This window comes from Apis laboriosa, unplaced genomic scaffold (genome assembly GCF_014066325.1).
Source record: "Apis laboriosa isolate Shangri-la unplaced genomic scaffold, ASM1406632v1 scaffold104_cov149, whole genome shotgun sequence".
Taxonomy (NCBI): domain Eukaryota; kingdom Metazoa; phylum Arthropoda; class Insecta; order Hymenoptera; family Apidae; genus Apis; species Apis laboriosa.
Genome location: NW_025220694.1, coordinates 379,822 through 404,060, shown reverse-complemented (window position 1 = coordinate 404,060; position 24,239 = coordinate 379,822). Strand labels below are relative to the sequence as shown.

General features: G+C 32.6%; 1 protein-coding gene across 19 annotated transcripts in view; it reads right to left on the bottom strand.

Moving 5' to 3' along the window:
- The window catches only part of LOC122713572 (disks large 1 tumor suppressor protein), a 524,720-nt gene that overhangs the window by 122,859 nt on the left and 377,622 nt on the right, over positions 1-24,239 (bottom strand). For all 19 annotated transcript variants that reach the window (XR_006346517.1, XM_043934736.1, XM_043934489.1 and 16 more), the window contains one exon: positions 16,988-17,023. Coding sequence is in view for 18 of the 19 variants with exons in the window: in XM_043934736.1 (XP_043790671.1) it covers positions 16,988-17,023 (36 nt within the window). In the remaining variant the exon portion in view is untranslated. The remainder of the gene's footprint in view (positions 1-16,987; positions 17,024-24,239) is intronic.

The window sequence follows — 24,239 nt, the reverse complement described above, 5'->3', positions numbered from 1 at the left end:
AGATTATGGGAAATTATTCCACGAAATTAACTGAAATGGATTGGAGAAGTTATAGATTGTTTTACATAAATATATATATTTTTTTCTCTGTCAATCATGAGTAAATACTTGTCGACATTTTATCGAACGATTGACACATAAATGTAATATTATTATAAAATATAATAGTAGTAAAATATACATATATATATAAAATGACATCTGATATAGTATTACAAAAGTGAGAAACTTCAATAACTCTACTATTGTAACGATTAAATCACGTATAATTATGGATTCTCTTCTTTTTTTTTTCTTGGATTCGTTTCAAGCATAAGATAAATTTTCAGAAGAAAAACTCGCGTAAAATAAACGAGAGGGATGCCTAAAGCCTTGGTTTACTGGTATAACGAAAGCGAGGATCTAAATATTGGTTGAAACGCAGAGGCCTCCATCAAGTCCGAAAATTCCGCGGTAAAATTGTTTCGGTGTTCGTAAACTTTGAAAAGCTTACATCAAGCCACAATGGCCAGGTTGACTTAGGACCGACGAAACTGCTCGAACGTGTCGGAATCGGCTGCCAATGTAAACTGCACGTTTACGACACTCGATAAAGCTTTCTAACACGTCGTTGATTTCGCGAGGGAAAATAAATATGGACACCATTGGAGTTTAATCGGACTTGTCCACTTCTGGAAGAAAGTTTTATGGATCTAAAGATTCATTGTCTACACGAATCTTAATAGAAATATTCATGGAAGAATTAGAAAGAATTAATAAAGTTTCGTGAAACAGATATTAATTCTGCAACGATATCTTTTATATAATAAGATACGTGTAAATATAAAATATGTATAATTCTTCAAGTTCAAAGTTAAATAGAAGTTCGATATAAATGAAGATTTTTTTTTAAGAATTTTCCAATAAAATAAAACGTATACTTTGAACTGTCTGTACCACATTCAATGAAAACGAAATGGTGCAACGAAGTTATTTACGGTCTATGGTTTCTCCTCTGAATCCTCGTTTCTCTTCTCTTTATACCAAACAGTCTCGAGATCTCTGGAAGTTATTCCACGTTTCCTTATCGTATGAAACGTTCGAGAAATCAAGGAGAAAAATGGTCCAACGGTTTTCAACGGCAATTCCCTCACAATTCCTCTAACTTCGCAACCTTTCCCTCCCATTTTCTATCCTTGAGTTTCCTTTTTCCCCACTTTCTCGCCTTTTCCTTTCTTTCCTCTCGACGATTCGTTTTCTACGGTGAAAAGAGCAGATACGATGTTAGAAAAAGTCGTGCATTCGGAGTATAATGCTCGTTATCGAACGACAAGAGTATTATACGTGAATCGTTTAGTAGCTCTTTTCTTTAAGTTAATAAAAAATGTGGAAAATATTGATTTTCCTTAGAGAAAAATTGTAAGCTAAAAGATATGTAATAAAAGTATCGAGACATTTTAAATCATTCATGGAAATCACACGAATGAATCTTACGTGTAAAGATGAAAATACGAAAATGAAAATATATCCAATTTCATGTGATAATAGAATAAACGTTCGAAACGAATCGAAGACTATATGCACGAAGAAAATATAATTATATCAGCTGAAAGAAATATACAGCTTAATTTCACGGTCTATCGTATATCTATTATATATCTATAATAAATGGATTAGAATCGCATCAATTTTTATTCACATCATAGATATATCACTCGTAAATAATTCTTATTCAAGATTGATGTCGTATTTGTTACGCTCACAACGTGCATAATTTTATGCGATAAATTATTATTCATTACAGTAACACGTGATATCTCTGAATACATGTATGACTAAACTCATTATCTTTCGACATCAAAATCAAAATTAAAATTCACATATGCATAAGAATCATTGTTCTGATTCTTTATTACCATTAGCATTATTAATTGAATCCAATAATTATGTACTTTTCAATCGTGTTTTCTCACTCAAAGTCTCTCTTATATAACTTATCTTGAATTTACAATTCTAACTCGTACATTGGTGTCAACTATTCGAGGCTAATAAAGAGAACGAAAATTGTCGAAGTCTTCTCTTTCTTTTTTTTTTTTTTTTTTTAATATTATTTAATATTATAAAAGATTTTTAAATAAAAATAGAATAGTGGTTGCAGATGACCATTATAATAGAATTGAAAAACTTAAATACAATTCCTACAAATAAAATATAATAGAAATAAGACAAGTCGTGATTTGTTTGCGACTCACCGTATCTAGATTGAATAGACTCGAGACCTTTTTCAGGAATCCGTCCTGCGACTTCTTCTTTCTTCTGGTGGTCATTCTCCTCGTGTCAAATCGATCTCCGTTCGATGTAAATTAATCCAATTAATCCGAACGCTTCAGATAACGCTGAGCCACATACTTTTTCCGTGGAATTCACGGAAACCACACTTCACCGAAACAGGAAGCAAAGTTCGCGATAAAATTGATTTCCGTTTTGTAAATTCGTTCGTACAGAAGGAATTGTGGCAAAATTTCGATCGATTCCTTTAATTAATATACTAGAAAATTTTTCATAAAAAATGCTCGATAAAAATTAAACGGATTAATCACGTTATATTTAAACTGATTTAAATATAATCACATGATGAGCAATTATAATATTGTATTTTTCCTTGTAAAAGGTTTTGCTCGAGAGTTTAACGTACTGGTGCAACGTGAAAGTGTCTCGACCGCTTGAAAACTCAATCTAATGAGGAAACACGAGAACCATTGCATAGACCAGTAATTTTATATGCGTCAAATACATCATAGATTCGAAGTCGCGATTACGGTGACACGGAGTCGTATTATACTTCCCTAGCGGCCTATTCCTTGCGGGCCCGTGCCGCATTTATATCTCACGCAAGTGCAACCTAATTGATAAAAGCCAGGGACGTCGGCCCGTCCTACTTAGGTCGGTTAACCCGAATCGCTTGGCAAATAACGCGGGAAATTATTTGATCGTCGTCACGTGCTGTTAGTGGACATTATGTAATGAATAATCAGTGGTGATGAATCGTTGCGTATATATACATATACATAAGGTGTGTAAACTCATATAATTTCTTATGTGAAGTAGAAAAATATTCGAAAAGGAATTACAATTATAATTTTTATAATTCAATGAAAATATTGTTGAAAATATTTAGAATTTCGATGAGAAAGCAATTTAATCATTTGAATCGCGCGCCATCTACTTCGAAATCGATTGCTATCGATTTTTCATATTCATGAGAGAAACGATAAAAAAAAAATAAACGTCGCGATTATTTTCAAGGTAAAGTTTATAAAACGTTACATACAGTTATGCTATCACGTAGACCGAAAATTTAAATACGAGCAAAGGTTAGTAGATGCTCTATAAAGAGAATGCATTCTCTGATTCGACCGGTGAACTCCTGGACGATCGATCAGTGAAAGTATGGAGTACAAAGTGGCACACGAACCTTGTTTGACTTGATATCTGTCGATATACGTGCACGTATTTTTCTGAACATAAGGTAAAAACCAATTCTACGCTCCCACGAAAACTATGTATAAGCTTCCCTCTTTACGTAGTCGTGTACATACTTGTATACTACGTATGTGTACACACGAGTACGTTTATATCGTAAACAGGTTGTCCGTCCGTCTCACTCTAGTGCGCGCTAAGCGTACTCCTGTGCAGCGTACTGTGACGAATGACGACGCGGATAAGGAAACCCACGATTGTGAACCTTTGATTTCCACGTGGACATACGCTTCACGCACACGTTATCAATCATTATGCGTTCATTATTTCGATAAAAAAGAAAATCTTAAATTATTTAACGTGAACGTTTCATTCGTGAAAATAAAATGTCAAATATACTTTAAAGAAATGAAATACTGTTATATCTCGCATCCTTCATACACGTATAACCTATTCATCACTTAATGGAGAAGAACCGTAATGTAAACTTTTTAGTTCGTTTCCAATAATATTTGAATTATGTTTGTTTGTTATTATGCGAAAAACAATGTGGATTAAAAATAAGAAAAATTCTGAATTCCCAATTGCCACGTATTCCTTCTGTATTGCCCGCCAAAAAAAAATATAAAGAAGACTTCCTATTTAGGTGCGCAAACGTCACTTTACCTCTGAAGGAAGATCACTGATTCACACGGAACACATTTAGATGATAACGAGCAGACGTATTTGTCTACACCAACACTACACTTTTATTCAACGCTAGTTGAAAATCACCATATACTAGACGCCCCTGCACGCACGATTCTCGCATTCCATGAGAAACACGAACACGCTCACACAGATACGAAACAGGTTGCTTCTCGTTCATCCGTCTCACACCAGAACGAATTTCTACCGCCAATCGGGCCACGATATTTTCTCAAGGCAACACGTAGAACGAAAGAAACAAAGGATTTGAACGCGAATGTCAATATGTACGCGACAGTTTTTTAACCACACAAACAAATCGCATTGTTCGTACATATAGGTAACTTGGTATCCACCTCTTCTCTTTATTTATCCGCACCATCGGCTTTGTTCCGTTTTCGTTCGTGCTTTTTTCGTATGCTAGAACCGGTGGCGCGTCAGAGGTTAGAAATTACATTCGAATAAAGTCGGCTTCATTGTCAAACGATGGGCACCAGATATCTTGGTGTTCTTTGTACGAATTAGTTTCCGCAATAATTTATACAGCTTTGCGTGACACGATTATACGGCTGTACTACAATGCCGATTAAAATCAGTGATACACCGGTTGGGAGGTTAGGTCGCCACAGACGCCTCCTCCACCTCTCGGCCGCTTTCTCTCTCTCGCTCTTCGATTACAATTGCTCTCACAGAAGAAACGGCGTCGTAGCAAACAAATCTTTTTCCCGCCACGTGATATGCACTCAACATTCACAATATCTATCGAACACAACCGGATAAAGATGGAACAACCGACCGAAAATAATACGAGCGTGTACGCAAAGAAGTGAAACGTCAAGAGCTCTCGTACGCTTTACCGAGCTGGCCGTGGACGGGCCTCTTTGCCTGCTGACGTCATCGCTCGGCCGCCGGCATGAACTTCGCAGCACGCACGGAGAGTGCCGAGCCGAACATCACCGGATCTGCACGAACCTGCACGATCGTCCTCACGAGAATTGTGCTGGGCGTTATCCAAATAAACTTTTATTTCAATTATTGTTTAACCTATATAAAATAGTTCTCTTTTATAATCAGAATTTATTTTACTAACGTATATTTTAAATTTATAAATATGATATAAAAACTCGTTAAGCTGCAATAACAAAAATTTAATTATAAAATTTTGTTATCATTGATTTTTAATTCTTATCTTTAATGGAAATTCATTTGAACCAGGTATTTCATTTTAATAAAATAATATTTTCTTATATTATTTACATATTATTTAAAGATTAATAATCTGATTTAATTAAAAAAATAAAATAATAACTATTTTTTCAAACGAATATATTTTTTCAGAAACAAGATTTGGAATTAATAAATTTTTATTAACAATTTTTTTATTATAAATTTTTATTAATAATGTATAAGTTGTTATTTTTATATAAATTGATGTCTCATAATTTTTTATTCACTATTTTAAACAAAAACTGGCCAATTGGTACACGAAAGTACTCGCATTCTCTACCGCGTGCCTCTTATTCTTCGTCTCGTTTCCTCGTATATCTCGCTTTCTCTCGAACAGAACATACTAACCATATAAAAGACGTTCGTTTCTTCGAGGACGCTGCACCGCACTATGTCAGATCGAACGCGCGAGGTTGCGTAGCATTTTTGAGGTTGGGGGAAGTTCAGGTAGATAATAGAAAGATACCGTTTTAGGTATGTCGTAATGATAGACAGTTTACGTGAATTTCAAAATATCTACCTGTATATTATTATTATATTATTTTTTTTTTAGATATGCTTTTCTACCAAAATAACAACAAAATATTTTTCAATTTATATAGTTATAATTTTATTAAATAATTGAATTGAATTATTATTAATTGTATTGTTATTATTATTAAATTATACATATTAAAAAATATATATTATTTATAAATTGAATCTTTTGCAGAGTTTTATGGATTTATAAAGTCTTAAAATTCCAAACTGTCAAGATGTCGTAAAGTCGTAAAGTGACAGAGAAACTACAGTCTCGTTTCGGAAGCAAGAATGTAACTACATTTATGTTCGTGGAAATACTCCTTTCTCTTTTAACAAGGCCCATAATTGGTGAAAATTTGTGTTATCGCTTCTATTGCGATAGATTCAGTGAAATTTAAATGTAATTTTTTGTCGCCAAGAATCAATGAATTATCCTTTAAGGTTATGTAACACTATTTTACTAATCCTTTTGATCTAATCTTAAAAAAAACTTAATTCTTTTAATTTTTTGTTTTAGTTCGCACACACATATAAAAAAATTCCTTTCTAATAAAAATCACAAAATTGCACAGAATTTTTTTAAATTTTCTTGAACAAGGAAAGCCAAATACCATCATGGTTCGAAGATATAGCGACTGTATTCTGGCCATAGAAGAAACTACTCTCTATAAATCATTTTCAAAACCAATGACCTAGTTATTCTTATAGAAGGTATAAATGCATTGCAATTTTGTTTTAATTCATTCTTGTTTTCTATTTTAGTGGTTGCAGAAAAGAAAAAAAGTAATAGCCTTTTAATTTTTTAGCAGTCACTCTAAAACTCTTTTTAATTGTTTTGAAAAAATAAATAGCCTTAGAAACCGAAAGCGGTCAGGATATTCATACGTGACCGTGCTTTTCCCTTGAACGCTCCGAGCTATATGACCTGGAAACTTTAACGAAACCTTTAGAATTTCCGGGGAGGCAATTTCACCGATGGTATATCTCGCGTGCTACTGTATGCAACTGTGCCACCGACACGCGGAGTACGTCGCGGAACAATGGCAACGCTTAATGCCGTCTGACTGGTTGTAATTTGCATTTCTCTAGTTGGCATCTCTCTGCCTCTGCGAATAGGCCCTGCCGAAATCGCATCGATGCATCGAAGTCCGCTTAATGTTTCCGTAATGCTCCGCTGTGCATTCCTTTGAACCGATTTCCAACCAAATTTGCCTATATTCGAATTAGAAATTGCATGAATACTGAAATTTATGTTCTGAAAGCTGGCTAATCTGATATAAATTAGTTAAACATGGTAAGTATATTCATTATTTTCCTTTTAAATGATTTATAAATAGATTAATATAAATTTTTGCATAATATATTACATAATATAATATAATATGTTAACTTTGTATGTTAACTCTTACATGTTTTGATATCTTTAATTTAATTAAAGGAGAAGGAGAATTTTTATTCTATATTATAATTTTCAATTAATCATTGCTGACAACAAACTTGATTATTCCATAATTATTCTTCTCATAAAATGTCTCTATAAAATATTTTAATAAAAGTTATAAATCAAAAATTAATATCATAAAATTATGAACGTTATTTTAAATAATAATATATTAATTATTATATATATTATCATAATAAATTATCAATAATTAATAATAAAAATCTTTTGTTATGTTTCATTTTTTTAAATTTTTATATAAAATTAATTTTAATATTTAATTATTATTATTATTATTTTTAATAAATAGACCTTCGTAAACCTTAAATAATAGAATATAGATAATAGAATAAATAGATAATAAAATAGATAGAAATTCAATATGCTATACGTAAATAATAAATAATAAATATGTATTGTATAATAGTTTAATTTTCGCGCGTGAAAATAATTAAATAAGAAACCGTGTGTTCCAGCCAATCAGAAGCACTCTAACTGAACCTGTGGCGCTTGATGTCATTCTTCCGCCGAAAATCATTGTGACAGGACGTGTTACCGTATCGGCTTGAGCAGCATCATTTCAACTACGCAGTAAGTAATTTTATTGTTATTCTATTATCTAATTTATAAATTATTACTTGCTTCATTTATTTAATATTCTATTAAACATCGTGATAACGAAATTAACTAGTCCTTCAAGTCCTTTTCTTCCTTTTTATGCCATTTTTCTTTTGAGGTTACTGGTAGCGTCCATTGTTAAATTTTTCTGCAGATTTTAATTATTACTTAATTTTAATATAATAGTTTTAATTTTATACATTTATTTTACGATTTTGATTTGTATTTGTGTAGTAAATTTAAAATAATAATCGTTTAATAAGTCTTTTTATTCATACGGAAATAAATTATATCGCAATATTCAATTTCACACGTATTCTCATACATACATATATGTTATTCTCGAATATATTTATCTCTGTGTTCAACTTATATATTTATTCTATATTTGTTTTGATTTTGGAGCTCAAGGCCTCGAGAGTGAAAACATTTCTTATAAAACTTTTCCAGGAAATTGATGGTCGCGTTTGTGTCATGCTCGACACGTTACGATTTGTTATGATTGTCGAACTATCGACCTCCCCTCCCGAATTTATATTCGATAATCGAAATCGCGGCGTCGAATGTCATTGTACTCTCGATACTCGTGGCGTTCAGACGTGTCAATTTTTCTTGAGGTATGTGATTTATCTGTGTAATATTTAATTTTTTTTCATAATTATTTCATATTATTTTATTATTTTTATATTAACATTCTATTAAGACTTGTTTTTTATTTTTTTTATAATTAGAAATCCTATGATAGTTATATTATTATTATTTTTCTTTATTGATATATTTGAAGGTTAGAGTTATAGATAATTTATATTATGAGTTTAAAAAATAGAATTTAAGTTTAATTATTGTTTTATTTTTATGCAATAAAGTTAATTATATATATTTTCTACATTTTATTTGAAAATTTTTATTTTTTTTGTGGATTAATAGTCAATTACTAGTATAATGAAATGATGAAAAAGCGGGAAAAATTTCAATATGGACGTCATAAGAATTAACGATTTGTATAAAATTTTATATTTTTATATTTCAAAATTTTGCGATAATTGTTATGTTTTTAAGAAAAAATACTATTTAATATTTATATGTATATATAAATATATATAATATATATAATATTAATATCATTTTTTTGTTAAAGGTACTGATGATCTTTGAAAATTTCTTTTGAGTTTTAGCTGAAAAATGTATTTGTGACCGTGCGCAATGCGGTTAATAGAGTCAGTGTTTGCTTCGTAATAGTATTTTTAATACAAGTGTTAATTTAATTTAATAAAATAGATACTCGCGAAATTAGAATCAGTGTTTGTTCGCCGATAACTAAATGTTAATATTCTTTTATTTATTTTTTTATTTCTTAAATATTCGTTTCGCGTATTAGAGTCAGTGTATTAAGAGAATAAAGTGATCACCATTATCATCATCATTATATCAAAAAGGTAATTATCTTAACATATTTTTCATTAATTTAAAATTTCATTTTTACTTAATTTTTTAAAATAATCATTATATATTCTGTGTTTTAAATTATAATGTTCTATTTTTTGTTACAGTTCTATTTTCTCTTATTTGATGACGATTTCAAGATAATTTCTTATGGGTCATGACAATAGCGATGACAACGCAGATTTTTTGCATCTATTGGTGAGTCGCATGCATTTTATTTCCTCTGGTCACTCAATCATGTCGTAGGATGAAAGGTCCGAATCGACACGAGTGGCTAGTTGTATTACGTAGAATTTTGCACGAGCACAATGACCATGGATATTTATTGTATCCATGAATAATAACATTTTTTTTGTGTTTATTTATTAATATAGGATAGGATCTTCTTGCACATCGCGTTATAACATAATTAAATGATTTTTATAATTAATTTATTATTAAGAACAATACATATATTCATATTCATATGTGGTTATAATAAAATATAAATCTTTCAATAAATAATAAAATAAAACTGACTTTATTACAGCAGAAATTCAATCTGTTTATAGTATAATGTAATTTATATAATCTATTTTATTAAAATATATAAAATATATTAAAATTTAATATATATTTCGTAAGATTTATTTAATTTCATGTGCAAGAAGATGCCTCGCGACAGGTAGATTTCGGAATTAAAGCAACAAATTTTGAATATTTTCATGATGTAGAAAATATGTTTTGATAAAGAAATCGCCTGAGGGTTTTTTTTTTTTTATTGATTTTCTATTTAACTTAAAATAATTACTTTTATTACAATTTCTTCTTCTTTAATTTCTTAACATTAATATCTTAGTAATTCATTAAAGTAGAATCATTAAAATTTGAGATAAAATCATAATATACAAAATGAAAAAATATTAGTCCGTTAGACACAAAATAATAATATTTTTTTAGCTCAGGATTTTCAGGTTTAATCCTTTCCGTGTTCATTGCCAGGATCTCACTCACGTGCTCAGGTGTTACTTGGGTGAGAGAAACGCAATGGATACGATGACAATATTTTATAAGTTTATAACAATATTTCAGCGACTGACGATGCGTTAGTGTATCGTGCACGATGTATTTTCCACGTTGTGTATGTGTGTGATTAGGCCGTGGAATTGCGTCGTTTTCATTAATTGTTTATAATTTTATCGCTATTAACGCGAATTAATTATATAAATAATAATCTTTTATTTAAAATTACAAAAATGATAAAAAAAGTTTTATTATTTAATCCAATAAAATTATTTCTTTAGAAGATATATGTATTCTTTTGCAATTTAAATTAAGATGCATACAGAGTTTTACCACATTTTACGCAATGGTCGCTAGCCATCGTCAGTCGATTTCAGAAAAATGGTACGTAAAGTTAGAGTGTGAAAGTTGTATGCCAAGCTCGGGTGTCGGAGGCGTCCCGGGACGTTTTCCCTAGTGTAGGCATTTTGCGCCCGAGTATTATGCGTGAGAATCGTGGAATGAATGTGTTGGAATGCCTGTTTTGCTATTTTTTAAATATAGGGTTAGGTAGGATAGGTAGTATACTTCTGGTATGTGTGTATTAATTATAAGTAGGTAGGGCCGGGCAGGTTGTCACAGTCTCCGATCCGGGTAGGCGCGTTTTCGCGTGGCAACCTGTTTCAGGAAATAAAATTTGAAAAATCGAGAGCAGAACTGAAATGAATGGAGAATACCATATCGTTTCTGGTTTTTCCCATCGATTTTTCGAATTCCGTGGTCGCGATCGCGAATTAAATCTCGAAACGAACGTTGCGCTCGAGATTCTGCGCGTGTACGGACAATTATCATTGCGATCGTTGGTCGTCCACGTGCGATTAGTTTTCGCGATTTAGTCTTTTTTTTTTTTATTATTATTATTTTTTTTTTTATTTGCGATTAGTGAATCTCGAGCCTAGATTTAAGTTTCAGCGGGCATTGTGCCCGAAGGAGGAAGACCGAAGAGGCCTCGACAAACTGTCGCGAAGAGGGGCTGCAACGAATGGTTTCTCATTTTTTGGATTTTGTTTAAATCCAAAGAATGGGAAGTCATTGTTATTATTTTGTCACTGTGCTCGTTTTAGAATCACGTAGTAAATGTTGTGTATTGTCCGGCCGATGCATGCGGGCCCATCATCCAGATCCAGTCATCGTGGGCAAATCGCGGTTTTGTATTAGTGTTGCGATAAATTAATTACGGGTTGAATTAGAGTTGCGAAATAATTTCACGGTTTTTTATTAGTGTTGCGAAAAACTACTTACGGATTGAATTAATCTTACATTAAAGCGATAATCGCGTTTGCGTTAGTATTACGTAATTTTAAAATATCGCGATTTTTTTAAATATTTTGAATTAGATAATTTTTTATATAGTTTTTTATATTTATATTTAAATTGCAGAATCATTAGTTTTTAATTCATTTCCTAGTGTTTCGTTTCATAATATCGGGATATTTATTGTATTTCATTCATAGAATAACAGTAAATTATTATTAGATTCATTTTAAAATTAGTGTTGCGATATTATTTCATCGCGATTGTTTTAATTAGTGTTGCGTTGATAAATGATCGCGTTTTTTAAGTAGTGTTGCGTTTACAATATGCCCAAAATTCTTCCACTGATATGGTGGAAATTGTTCCTGAATCATCATGCAGCTAGAAAAGCTGCACAATGATGATTTGACAACGGCAGCCTTTGATATGGCTGCACCGACTTCAATTCTTCGCTATTAGTGTTGCGTATATCAAAATATGAGTGCATAAATTAGTATTTATTAGTGTTGCGTGAATTATTAAAACGTCTAAGATATTCGGGAATCATTTATTTTTTCTTCATTTTTTTTTTTTTTTTTTTTTTTGATTAAGAATTACATTGCAAATAAAATAAAGCACTCTACGGTTTCTTTTGTAAACTTAGCATACTAGTGTTGCGAAAGAGAAAATATATTCCACTCACGGTTTGTTCGGGTATATCGAGTGGATAATTATTATAATATTTTGGTAGTCCTTCTGACTACCTTTTCTTTGTCTTTTTTTTTTTTTTCAGCATCTTGAATCATGTCACAAAACGTGGATATTGAAGGTAATGTTAAAAAATATAATTATTTATTATTAATTCGTTTGTCATTCAAAATTATTACAATGAAACATCTTTGTTTGGATTTTTATATAATGGGTAAAAATTTAGTTTTTCATATAGATGGGATTTATAAACGATGTGTTTATTTTTTATGTGAAAATCTTTTATTTTCCGATAGATAGGATTTATCCACGAATTATTTAATCCTTATATTATAAATATTTATTAGGGTATCAGTGTATTTAAATTGTTCGTCTCGATCACCCAATAATTCGTTTTATTCCTGTGTCAAATGTGGTAGTTTTTTCCAATCCTATTAGATATTCTTCAAATTTTTTTTATAAGAATTTCGTTTGAAATCGATGTTTCACAGCATGTACATACAAAATTCCACAAGATATCATTGTGTCTCCTCTGTTTCTCGCTTGTGGCATAATTAATTTAGTTCAATTAAGGCAGAATTCAGACAATAAGTGACACCTATGCACTTATTGTCTGAATTATACTAACCGTTCTTAATAAACTCTGTCGATAAACTACTTAATATAATCTGTTGCACGGTATTTTTTTGCAAAGAAATAATTTAAATCGATAAATTAAATGTAACACTCATATTACACTTGATAGGTAAAATATTTACTATAATTCTTCGACGAAATTCATCTTGTATATTCGATTTGCAAATACTCTCCTAGTTGACGATTTTAAAGAAGATATTAACGATAAAAGAATTCGTTTCAAAAAATTATTCGTGTAATGATGAAAGGGTGGAAAGATGAAGAGGATATGTGAGGAAAAAAAAAACAATACCAATGAGAAACAATTGATTTCGTAATTTATTGCATCGAACACAGGAAAATGTCGCTGGAGCTTAATTAAAAGTGCGTGTCGGGCTACCAAACCTCGTGAAACCTCCGTTTCTTTCTCGCATTTTTCAGAATTTGTTTGTCCGCGGTTGAATCTCAGCAGTCTCCGCCTCCCGTATGACCCTAATAATGAGAGAGAGAGAGAAAAAAAAACACACGCGCGCGCACACATAAAGGAAGAGAGAGAAAGAGAGAGAGAGAGAAGGATAAGAAGTTAGCTGCCGAACACCCTAGGCTAATCTCTCATAAACTGAAGTGGCTCATTTGCGGCGAGACTCGCAATGTTCATCGAGGAATAAAAAAGAGGCCGAAGAAAAAAAAGGGATAAGTAGCGAGAGAAAAAGAGAAAGAGAGAGCGGAGACGAAGCTGGGTAGGATTATAAGTTAGGATAATTGGCAGCAAGCCCTTTTTCCCCGTGTTAGTCACCATGATATATATATACCGAGTGAAGAGAAATTTTGAAGCCGTTTAATAGGAAGGAACCTGACGTTCCAATAATAAACGAAATTTTATAAAAGATCCATGAAGCCATTCTAAATCTTCCGAAAAGCGATGGAACAAAATCTCTTAGATTATTTTATTCAAGTGTGTACAATACTTTGATTTGTTTAATATTCCTTCGTTAAACGAGGATTATTGGATTGTAAATATTAAATGAGTTTAAATATTGGAACAAAGTGAAATGAATTCTCTTCGCGACTGGTGAATTTTAAATTTTTTACATCGAAAGAAGAAAGAAATTTCTAACGATTTCTAAACATATTTCATTTAATTTTAGAGAATACATTTATATCGTATTATAAATACTTATTATTAATCGAAATGGAATCAGTGATTTAATCGAAGACGACATAAATGAGGTTATTACCGATATCTACGATCAATTAATATCTAAAATTAAGGGGAAATTCAATACAATCGTAAAAAAAAAAAAAAAAAGGATCTAAAAATATTTGAATATCGGTGAATTCCAATGTATGTCCCTATGAAAGCGATTTCATCTGGATTCGACATAGCAATTTGGCCAACATCAGCAGGCGAGGATTCCCATGGGAACTCACGTCCGCAAATCGTGGTGGGATTTCGTTCGACATGTACTTCAATGGCGGGAAATCTTCGATCAATCCCCTTTTCCATTGGGAAAGAATTATCGGAAATCCAATGAGGCATATTTTGTTATTTAATATATAAAAAGATTCGCATAATGATACGTAATTTATAAAAAGGAAATGTATAAAATGAATGAATTCGTGATAGTAGATGATATTCGAAATTTTACGTTTAAAAGAGGGTTGCAGGAAAAATCAAATCCGTCCGAAGGATTTAACTTAAGAGAGTTTTCACGATGCAAAGAAGTATCTCGACACAAAATTGTCTGTCGTGAACAAGGGAAGAGATGGAGGAGTGATTTGCTTTGTTACAAAGAGAATAAAGCCGGCAGAGGGATGATGTATAGAGGAGGGTGACATATTGTAGATATTCGAAACAAGAAGATGGAAGATGAAACAGAATCCCTCTCTTGGAAGGGGGACGCTATCGAAGAATGGTATGGTATAGCTCGTTGTAGTGTCTGTGGCAAGAATCATTGACCAGAACTTGATTCTTCGAGATGCTCTTGAACGGTATGAAGATGTCGAATATTGGAATCTGGAGGACATCTCCTCGATACAATACAAATTTTTATTGGAAACTTCAAATCCTTTCATAAAGTTCAGAAAAATAGTTCTTGCTTGCAAGAAAATAGAAAAAGATAAAAGTTCAATATAATCTTTGACAAAAATGAATCACAATAAAACTTTTATCATCCGAATAATGGAACAGAGACATTTCTTCGATGAATTATTCTCAGATTTCGAGGAAAATATAATACAACAAGATTACAAAAATTGGAAATTCTACATTTTCGTCTGATTTTTGATATCAATGATTACGGATATCTCGATACTTTTGTCTTTGCGATATTATCGTGTATTATCTAACGTCAATTTTAAATCCTCTGCTGTGATAAGAAACAACGATAAGAAATAATAATTACACAGTTCGAATAATATAATTTTCGGTTAATTGAACTGCTATTCAAAACTCGAATGGACAAGTTTGACAAATAGAAACGATAAAATCGATTATAGTCGTTTCAACACGGATGTCGAAACACGGTTAGCCCAATCTTCTTACCGAGATAAATCTCTCGGGGAGGAGAATTACGAAAATAGTCGAACTGCTTAACAAAGAGTTCCCCCACAGAGGAACGAAGTCTGTACCGGTATCAAGGTTTAACGAATCTTTTTAAATTCACGTCGCGCGTCCCCTCGGTTTCGCAGTTTTCCTCAGTTTCTTTCCACTCTCCACCCACACCCGTCATCATTCCTCCGCTGTGGTAGTCCAAGTCTGTATCACCGCATCAACGAGGGGCGTAGTCTTTAGGCGAGAGTAAACCCGATTAGACGGTACACTAAATCTCATTCAACCGGCCTTCATTCTTAAGTGCTTCTACCGTCTTTCGTTCCTCGTAAAAAGCGTTTCGGAGCTCAAGGGACGTTCCGTCTCGCGGAAATATTCTCGTATTCGAAGAGGTGGAGCGGAACTCGTCGAGGAATTTTTTTTATGGTCTCTTTACATCAATTCGATTGAACATTAATTCAATTAATGTATTTCGCGAACAGTTTCGTAACGTGTTTGCTTGTCGGTTGGTTTTTAAATTCTTTGGAGAATAGAATAGGCATAAATTGAGTATATTGGGAAGATACAAAGGGATTAGCAATTATAACAATTATTGTCTTGTTTTAATAGTCGTCGAATTATTAACTGTACGAGTGCATTTGAATTTCGGAAATTTTGTTGGGCACAACTTACCAATAAAAGGGTCAATAAAAAATTTTATTCTAAATTTTTTACGACGCTTGGGAAGGTATTACTCGAGATTTCATAGATTGGTATAAATATTTTCACGAATTTTGGAACAACCGGCAATCGCCAGTATTTAAACGTTGCAACTGTGATGCATCGGTCGTTGCAACCGCTGCATCATTAAACCACAACGCTCTCAATAACGAAGAGATAAACTGCAGCTCGTAACCATGTAACCAGATGGTAAGAATTCGAGTCATATGTATCACTGTCATGCAAATTGCTTTCTCCCCGCATATTCTCTATCACCACGTTCCTATGCCGTTTCTATGCAATCCTTGCAAATACTATTGGAAAACTGTGCGTGATATATGCGCGACGAGATTTCCTCGATCGAAAATGTATGTTCTTTGAATCGTTTAGATTCATTTTTCGTGCATCAAAACATACAAAAAAAAAAACGATATTTGGAGATAGATAATAAATTGTGGGCAATCCTCTTTGGTCGAATATTAATCTCTAATTTTTTTTCTCTAAAGCATGCGTGACAAGTATACACTGCAAATCCTGACAAATCAATATAACACTTTTGCTTGAAAAAAATTGATGAGATGAATCGAAAAATTGATGTTAAGACGTGTTACTAATACAGACGTGTTTAATTCAAGGTGCACGATGACAGGAAAGAAAGAAAAAAAAAAAAAAAAAGAAAGGCAGCATGCTTAGAGCTTAAAGCAAAGCAATGTTGATTCTCGTCAGTTGTAATGGATGCTCACCTGGTCTCCGTCGTGTCCTTGCCAGCTGTCGTGACTCTGCAACAAAAGGAACGAATATATATGAATTGCAAATACGCGTGAAGATATTATAAAAAAAGAAGTATATCGAAAAATTCGTGTGTAACTCTTTATAATCTTCGTTTCTATCTGTTTTGGATGAGGAAAAAAGGGGGAGAAAGAAGAAACGAGTTGGAGATTGCAATATCGGTTAATATTTCAACGGGCAACGTGCACGTATCTGCCAAATTTCGCAGTGTGTTCATGCCAAATGTTCTGAAACGTATTTTATTTGCGGTGGGACAAAGAGAGTTGGGGGGATAGAATCCACCTGTGAACCGACCACATCGTCATCCAATTTTCCACTCCACTATCTCGTCTCTACAGCGTAGAGATTTATATCCTGGAATTTGGTCTATGATCATTCGCGTGATTGCGTCTACGAAAATAAAATAAAAAAAAAAAAAAAATCTAGGGAAACGAATCGATGAAACAATTGGTTGGCAAATTTTAATAAAATCGCAGGGAAGAAATAAATTTAAATTGAAATATTGGGAATATTTTTTATATTCCAAAACGATTTGGTGCCAATTTATTAAATAAATTTCGATAAAATTTTTCTACAAATAAGGAAAACGATAAGAGCAACAAGAGAATCTCACGTTTAGAAACAAGGGATATGAGTACAAACATAATGATAAATATAAACCGAATTCGTGGCGTCATAAATATTTCTCTGCAAATAAATCCTTAAAAATACGACGATAAAAATTAGCACGTAAAGATCATTGGAGCTAATTCGGAGAATTTAACGAGAGAAATTAATGTCGAGGAAGATTCATTTCATCGTTAAAAATAAGCTTTATTACGTGTTATCCGAATTATCCGCGTCATACGTATAAATGGGCGAAATCCCTTTTTTCCTCTCTCTTTCTCTCTCGGAATAAACGTGTAATTTTAACCGGAAGCTCGTAATTCTGTTACAGTTCATTAAATCGTTGTAAATAATATCGCGGAGTGTATAGACAGGTATTTTATTGGACGCGGAGGTCAACCAATGCCGGAAGTATAGACGGTGGTCGGTGGGTTAATGTTGAACCGCCTTGTTAGATTTATGGTGGCAATATAGGCGTCATGGAACACGTTGAACTATTCGCGCCCCTGCGCTGGAAACTGATCCAACGCACAAGCGGATTCGTTACGACACCCAGTATTCGATATGCGTTGAGAATTCCAAGGTTTTCACTGATATATTGCTCTAACTTTTCGCTTAGATTTAAAGTTACAACTTACAAGGTTATCAAGACGATAATTTACGGTGTCAAATATGTAAGAAATATGGCGATAAATTAGGTAAATTACGCGCAATAAGTGATATAAGGAATGGAGGGAAACCAGAAACTTGTAATATCCTGAGAAGCTGAGGAATATGTTGAAGGTCTGTGGGATCTCAAGGATAATCATGATCCTCAAAATTCTGAAACTTCTCAACGCTTTGGAATCTAGAGTATAGAGTATATTCAACAGTTTCGAGATTGGAGGCTTCCACGAGATTTGTTGGGATTGTATCGTATACACACACACATATCAAACACTGAATTGTATAAAATTTCACTTTTGATAATTTCTGTATCATTAATCAATTTCTGTATGTCGAATCGTATAGATCTATTCGGCTGTATCTAACGGAGTTTGGAGATATCGTGGACCACTATAATTTGTGTTGAATTGCATGAATCAGGATGCTTTATCGAGTCTCGTGACTTCGAATTATCTCTGTGGTGTCTGTCGATTATTACATCCAGATGTGCTGGTTTCTATCTGTTACGACAATACAACCATAATCAAAGCATAGAGAAAATAAGAATTGTCTTTGTCTGATTTGACTTTAGTACTAATGTCCATTTGTAGCTACTATATTTTTTATTTCTAGCAGACAAATAAGATTAATTTTATCACGTTAGAGTAGCTACTAAATTTTTCTCCTTATCCCTTTGATTTGCATTAAGGAGGTAAGAACAGAGAGAGATTCGGTGAGGCTTGTAAGCCTTCGATAACATATCAAGGTTCCAACGTGCAAGGTGTAATGAACGCGATACAGATACGACGAGGAAATTATTCCCATGATGAGGGAGTTGCTCTACCTCTCAACCAGTATCAAAATCCCATTACGAGACGGAAGCTATGCCTCGAGCAAATTCGATGGTTCAGTCGGATAATATCGATATCAATTTCACGTTGCCGAGGAAAAATAGAGTTGTACGTTATATAAACTTGTCCACGTCGTCTTAGGACATGTTGGAAAATCTTACACTCGTTGGTGAATCGAAAGATGTTGGATGGATAAAGATTCGCTGTGATAAAACTGTTATTGTTTATACTTTGATTTCTTTTGTTATATATTCGCAATAACGTTGTAGTTTATCCTTCTCTTTTAACTATCAAGTACAATCGCAAAATATTACGATTAAATTAACGATAGAAATGATGAAGACAGAAGGAAAAAGGAAATTATTGTTCTGGCGATCGCCGACAACGAGAAATTTAATCGTTCAACGGGGATAAATATTGCGTAAACTTGAATAAAAGGTTGGAATACTTGAATACCGAGGATGAAACGAAGGAGGGTGATATTGTTGTTTGCAACCGGAAAGTGACGTTTAATGAAAAACATTGGTTTTTACATTTTATTACTTTATCTTCTTATATCTGTACCGTTGTAAATACGATATTTTCATTTCTCATTCGTATCAGGATTCGCATCGAAGTAACATAAATTATTCAATGATACGATATTAAATTAAAAGATCAATGAAAATAATTAATGTAAACGACTGATAACATTGATCAGCGACGAAAAGGTAAAGTGGATATTAATTGGACTTAGGTGGGATACATTTTTAACCATTATACTTTTAGCAGATGGGTTTACAAAGGCAATCCTCTTCGCCAAGACTTAATTGCAAAGTTTCTAACTGAGAAAATTGGTACATTCGTAACTTTCGACAGCCATGGGGATGATACCTAAACTAACAACGCCCCCAACTTTTCTCGTTTGTGATCAACTTTATCCACCGAGTATCTTGGTTTAATTGCAAAGATCTTATTTACATTACGCTCCATCCTTGTCCTTGAGCATCGCCTAATTTCATCGACTTCCGGTGAATTTATTCCAATTAAATCTACTCGATCGTCCTCATTAATATCACCTCTCATGGATGTTGAACTCTTCAATTTGATGCATAAAGTTATAAAAATTCTTCGATAATAGAAAAAAAAAAAAAAAAAAAAGAAGATAAACGTGGATCCCGTTTTTCATCATCGAAAAAACGACTTCCTGTTCTCCTTTATGGAACGTATAAACGGCTTCGAGGGGAAGCAGTGTCATAGTTGGAAGATATAAAAAAGAAAAAAAGAAAACATTTATCTTCTAACGACTTCCCTTTTTGCATTTTATCGACACTCTTCTACCTTTATTTCGTTTTAAAAAGTTTTTAAACTTTTGTGAACTTGCATATGCTTGACATATGTGCTCCCTCGTCGTTTTTTCGATATATCATTTTATAAATAAAAGATCGAATATATCGTCAATAATTGTTCAATACGTCGAAAAAAAAAAAAAAAGGACACAATCTTCGATTAATTGAGAAAGTCGCAAGATCGATCTTCTCGCGTAACAAGACGAAACGTATATAAAAAGTAATAATTTCTAATTGGAAAATTACATTACGAAGAAAATCGTTTTCCCTTGGCGAAAAAACCGTCGAGATTTATTGTGTAATAAAAGAAGCGATGACTATGCTCGGAGGACACGGATCGCCGGGGGGAAGAGAAATTCACTAAGGGATGGGAGAGGATACGCGTTTCCCCCTAAGATAGCTGAACTTACGACGTACAACGTCCGCTAACTTCTAAGACCGCAATTTAACAGGTAAGGGAATTAGACGACGTAGTACCAGAGTCACTGGAAAGATAGAGAGTTGAAACAAGCCAATGGATTCTTCGATAATGTTTCTATCATTCTATTCATAGTATCGTTCATCTGAAGAAAATTAAAAATTAAAAATGGTTCTCGAACCATTATCTTGAAACACGTAAAAAGATTATTATTGATAGAGATAAATAATGAGTTTTATTTTGAACCGTACATAGCAAGAAAAAGAAAAGAAAAAAGAAACCAAAAATCAACATTATGAGGAATATTAACAATTCATAAAATTATATATCATTCACAACAAAATTGTATACAATTCTTAATATTAATTCTTATATTAATCAAGTGGTCTCTGGAGGAATATTCACCCCGTAAAAAAATGAATTTCTTCTTGCACGAGTGGTAACTGCTTCTCTCTGCTGTTGTTACGATGATGGTATTACAGACGTAACGAGGAAGAGAACCATTGCAAGGGGAAACGAGAAATTCCTCGTAAATTCAGTTTTACAAGGATCTTAAGAGGGGGTTGGCGATCTTGCCTGATCCACGATATGACGGCCGCTTAATTATGAAACACGCGGTAATAATTAATCGAAATGGGAACCGAAGTGGCTCGCGGCAAACATGAAATTATTCGCGGGACCGATACTCTCTCTCCCCCTTTCTCCTCCCCTGGAAAATTATTAACGATCCCTATCTCGTTTCGACCAACCCTCTTCCCTCTTGTCATTCCACGTCTTAATTATATAAGTCGTCTCTCCGGAAGTTCCGTCGTTGAACAAGTTGGTTGGAACGCTTATAGACGCTTATAATTGGAACGCGTGAGAGTGATCGACTTTATCGATCTATTATGCAACGAACTTCGGCTCGAGTTTGCCTGATAATTATGTGGGACGGTTTTATCAAAGGTGCCGCTTTGTAAAATTATTACAAGTTGGACGAGAGAGCGCAAAGAAACGCGTTTTGAATATCGGTTCGCTGGAACAGAGCGTAAGGGTGTATAACGAAGAGCGATTCAATTTTTTCTTTTCTCTTTTTGTTTTTCTTTCTTTCTTCTTTCTTTCTTTTTTTAAGGAGGGAAAGAGATACTTGCGAAAATTTTTATTGATCGTAGATTATTTTTTTTCCTCTTTTGAATTTTAAGAATTCGGTAGAGCAAATTTTTCCAAAATTGAAAGTTATTTTTAAGTGAAAAAAAATAGGGAATGATTCGCTTTGAAGATCTTTTGAATTTTTCGAAATCGAAGAATATTTATTCGTAGGAAGCGCTCGATATATCTAACTTCATTCAAACGAAAAAATTTCGAAGAATGATTCGATATTTATCTTGAAAGAAAGAAAGAAAATAATGATCGTAAAATATTCTGTTACGTCTAACAAATCAATACGATTAATCTCGAAGCAAGAAAAGAGGAAAAAGAAAAAGTAATATCTTTATTCGTCGATCGTTTTATTCTAATAAAAGATCGAAGAAACAATCGCAGGAACTTTTTCACGCGTATATAGTAGCCTTCCAGGTTTGCTATTCGTTTCGCACGAAAGATCCATTATCCGAATAATCGAACATTGGTTCAGAATTATATCCAATGAATTATTTCCGATTGGACGACAGAAATAATCCATTGCTGACTCGATGAAAATGAATTATTATCGTTTTTCGGATTCTTCGTGATGAATTCGCTTCCGATCTCCGTATAGAAATCTGTCCAGTTATCATATATCTTGCATTCGATGGAAATAGGAAAAAAAAAAAAGAAAATTGTTCCCACGAGGCGTTCAAGCTGTTGAAATGTTTTTACGAATTATTTATTTCTGGCGAATAAATTTTTTTTACGATCCTTGATAAAGGCGGCCGGTGTTCTACTACCCTCTCTGATCAAAAATGTAATAGGGATTGGAAGGGTCGTTTTTTTTTGGGGAGTTTCGAAGGGAAAGCTCAGAAGGGTTGATCGTTTCAAGTAACGTATCTCACTTCACTTCGTTACCTCCATATAATTTTACCACCTTCGTACGTTTTTCCAATTTATTCGTCTCACTTTTACGTTCTTTGCGAAACGCAACTTTTATCCCGTATCATTCACCCCTGAATATATCCATTCCAAATTCGTTCGTTTTCTTCTCGTTCGAGATTCAGAAAATAGGAATTGAAAATTAAGCATTTCTTGATAAAATTTTTAAATCCGAGTTTCGTGAATTTAAAAATAATTAGTTTTTGATCTAATTTTTTTTTTAATTCTTAATTATAAAATTTAAACTTTATCAAGAACTTTAATTAGAAAACTTTACAAGAATGCTTAATTTTTTTCTTTCCTTTTTTTTCCCCCAAGAAAAAACACGAAGAATTTTGATTTTTGTAATCTTTCGAACTCGGATTCCATAGTCAGGCATAATAATAGCAATATCGTCCTTTCGGTTTGCAAACAAATTGAATTTTTATTTTTTTATGTATTACTTTTTATTCGTAGAGTCAAAACACAAATTCGATTATTGTTAAATAAGACACAAAAGGAAATATTAGGCCAAATTTGTTTTCTTTTTAAACGATATTATACATATTTTTTAATCGATTAATCGATTCAACGATCTAATACTTTAATATATAATAACATAATATATTTTTTTTTTTAAGAATTAGTAAAAATTGTATTTTTGTTTTCATCGAATATAATAAAAAACGATGTTTTATCGAGTTTCGAAATTACTGCGCTAAAAAACAAAAATTTGTTTTAAATCGGATAACCAAATTATTTATCAGATCTGAATATCGAATAGATGGAAATGTACCGTTGCATATTTCAAAGTTCATTGATGTAAAAGCAAAATATATATTAAAAAAAGAAAAAAAATCGTTTAGTTTATCGAGAACAGAGAGAAATTGTTGTTTGGGCGAAAATTATTCGATAAAAATTATAACGTTCGAATATTAAACGCGAACAAGTCATCGCTATATATCTCATAATAATTCATATTTGTTAACAGAATGGTCGAAATCCTACTAAACTCGGTCCAATAAATTGCACGCTAATTTTGCTTCTAATTAAAACTCTTCCGTTTCGATTCCTGCTGTTCGTCCACTGCGTTCATTGAAAAGCGATACGCATAATTCATTTCTCTTCGAATAAAAACAAAGCGAATATTAATTTTAATTTTTCGTTTCCCGCAAAATTCTGTGGCGATTATACCGTTCAAATTCCTTTCTCGGTTCACCAATAAAGATATCGACTTCCTTTCCCTTTTTTTTTTTTTATAATAATTATCTCTATACTTCGAAATCCATGTATCTTGATAGAATTTTCGAATTTTAATTTCGGCGATACATAT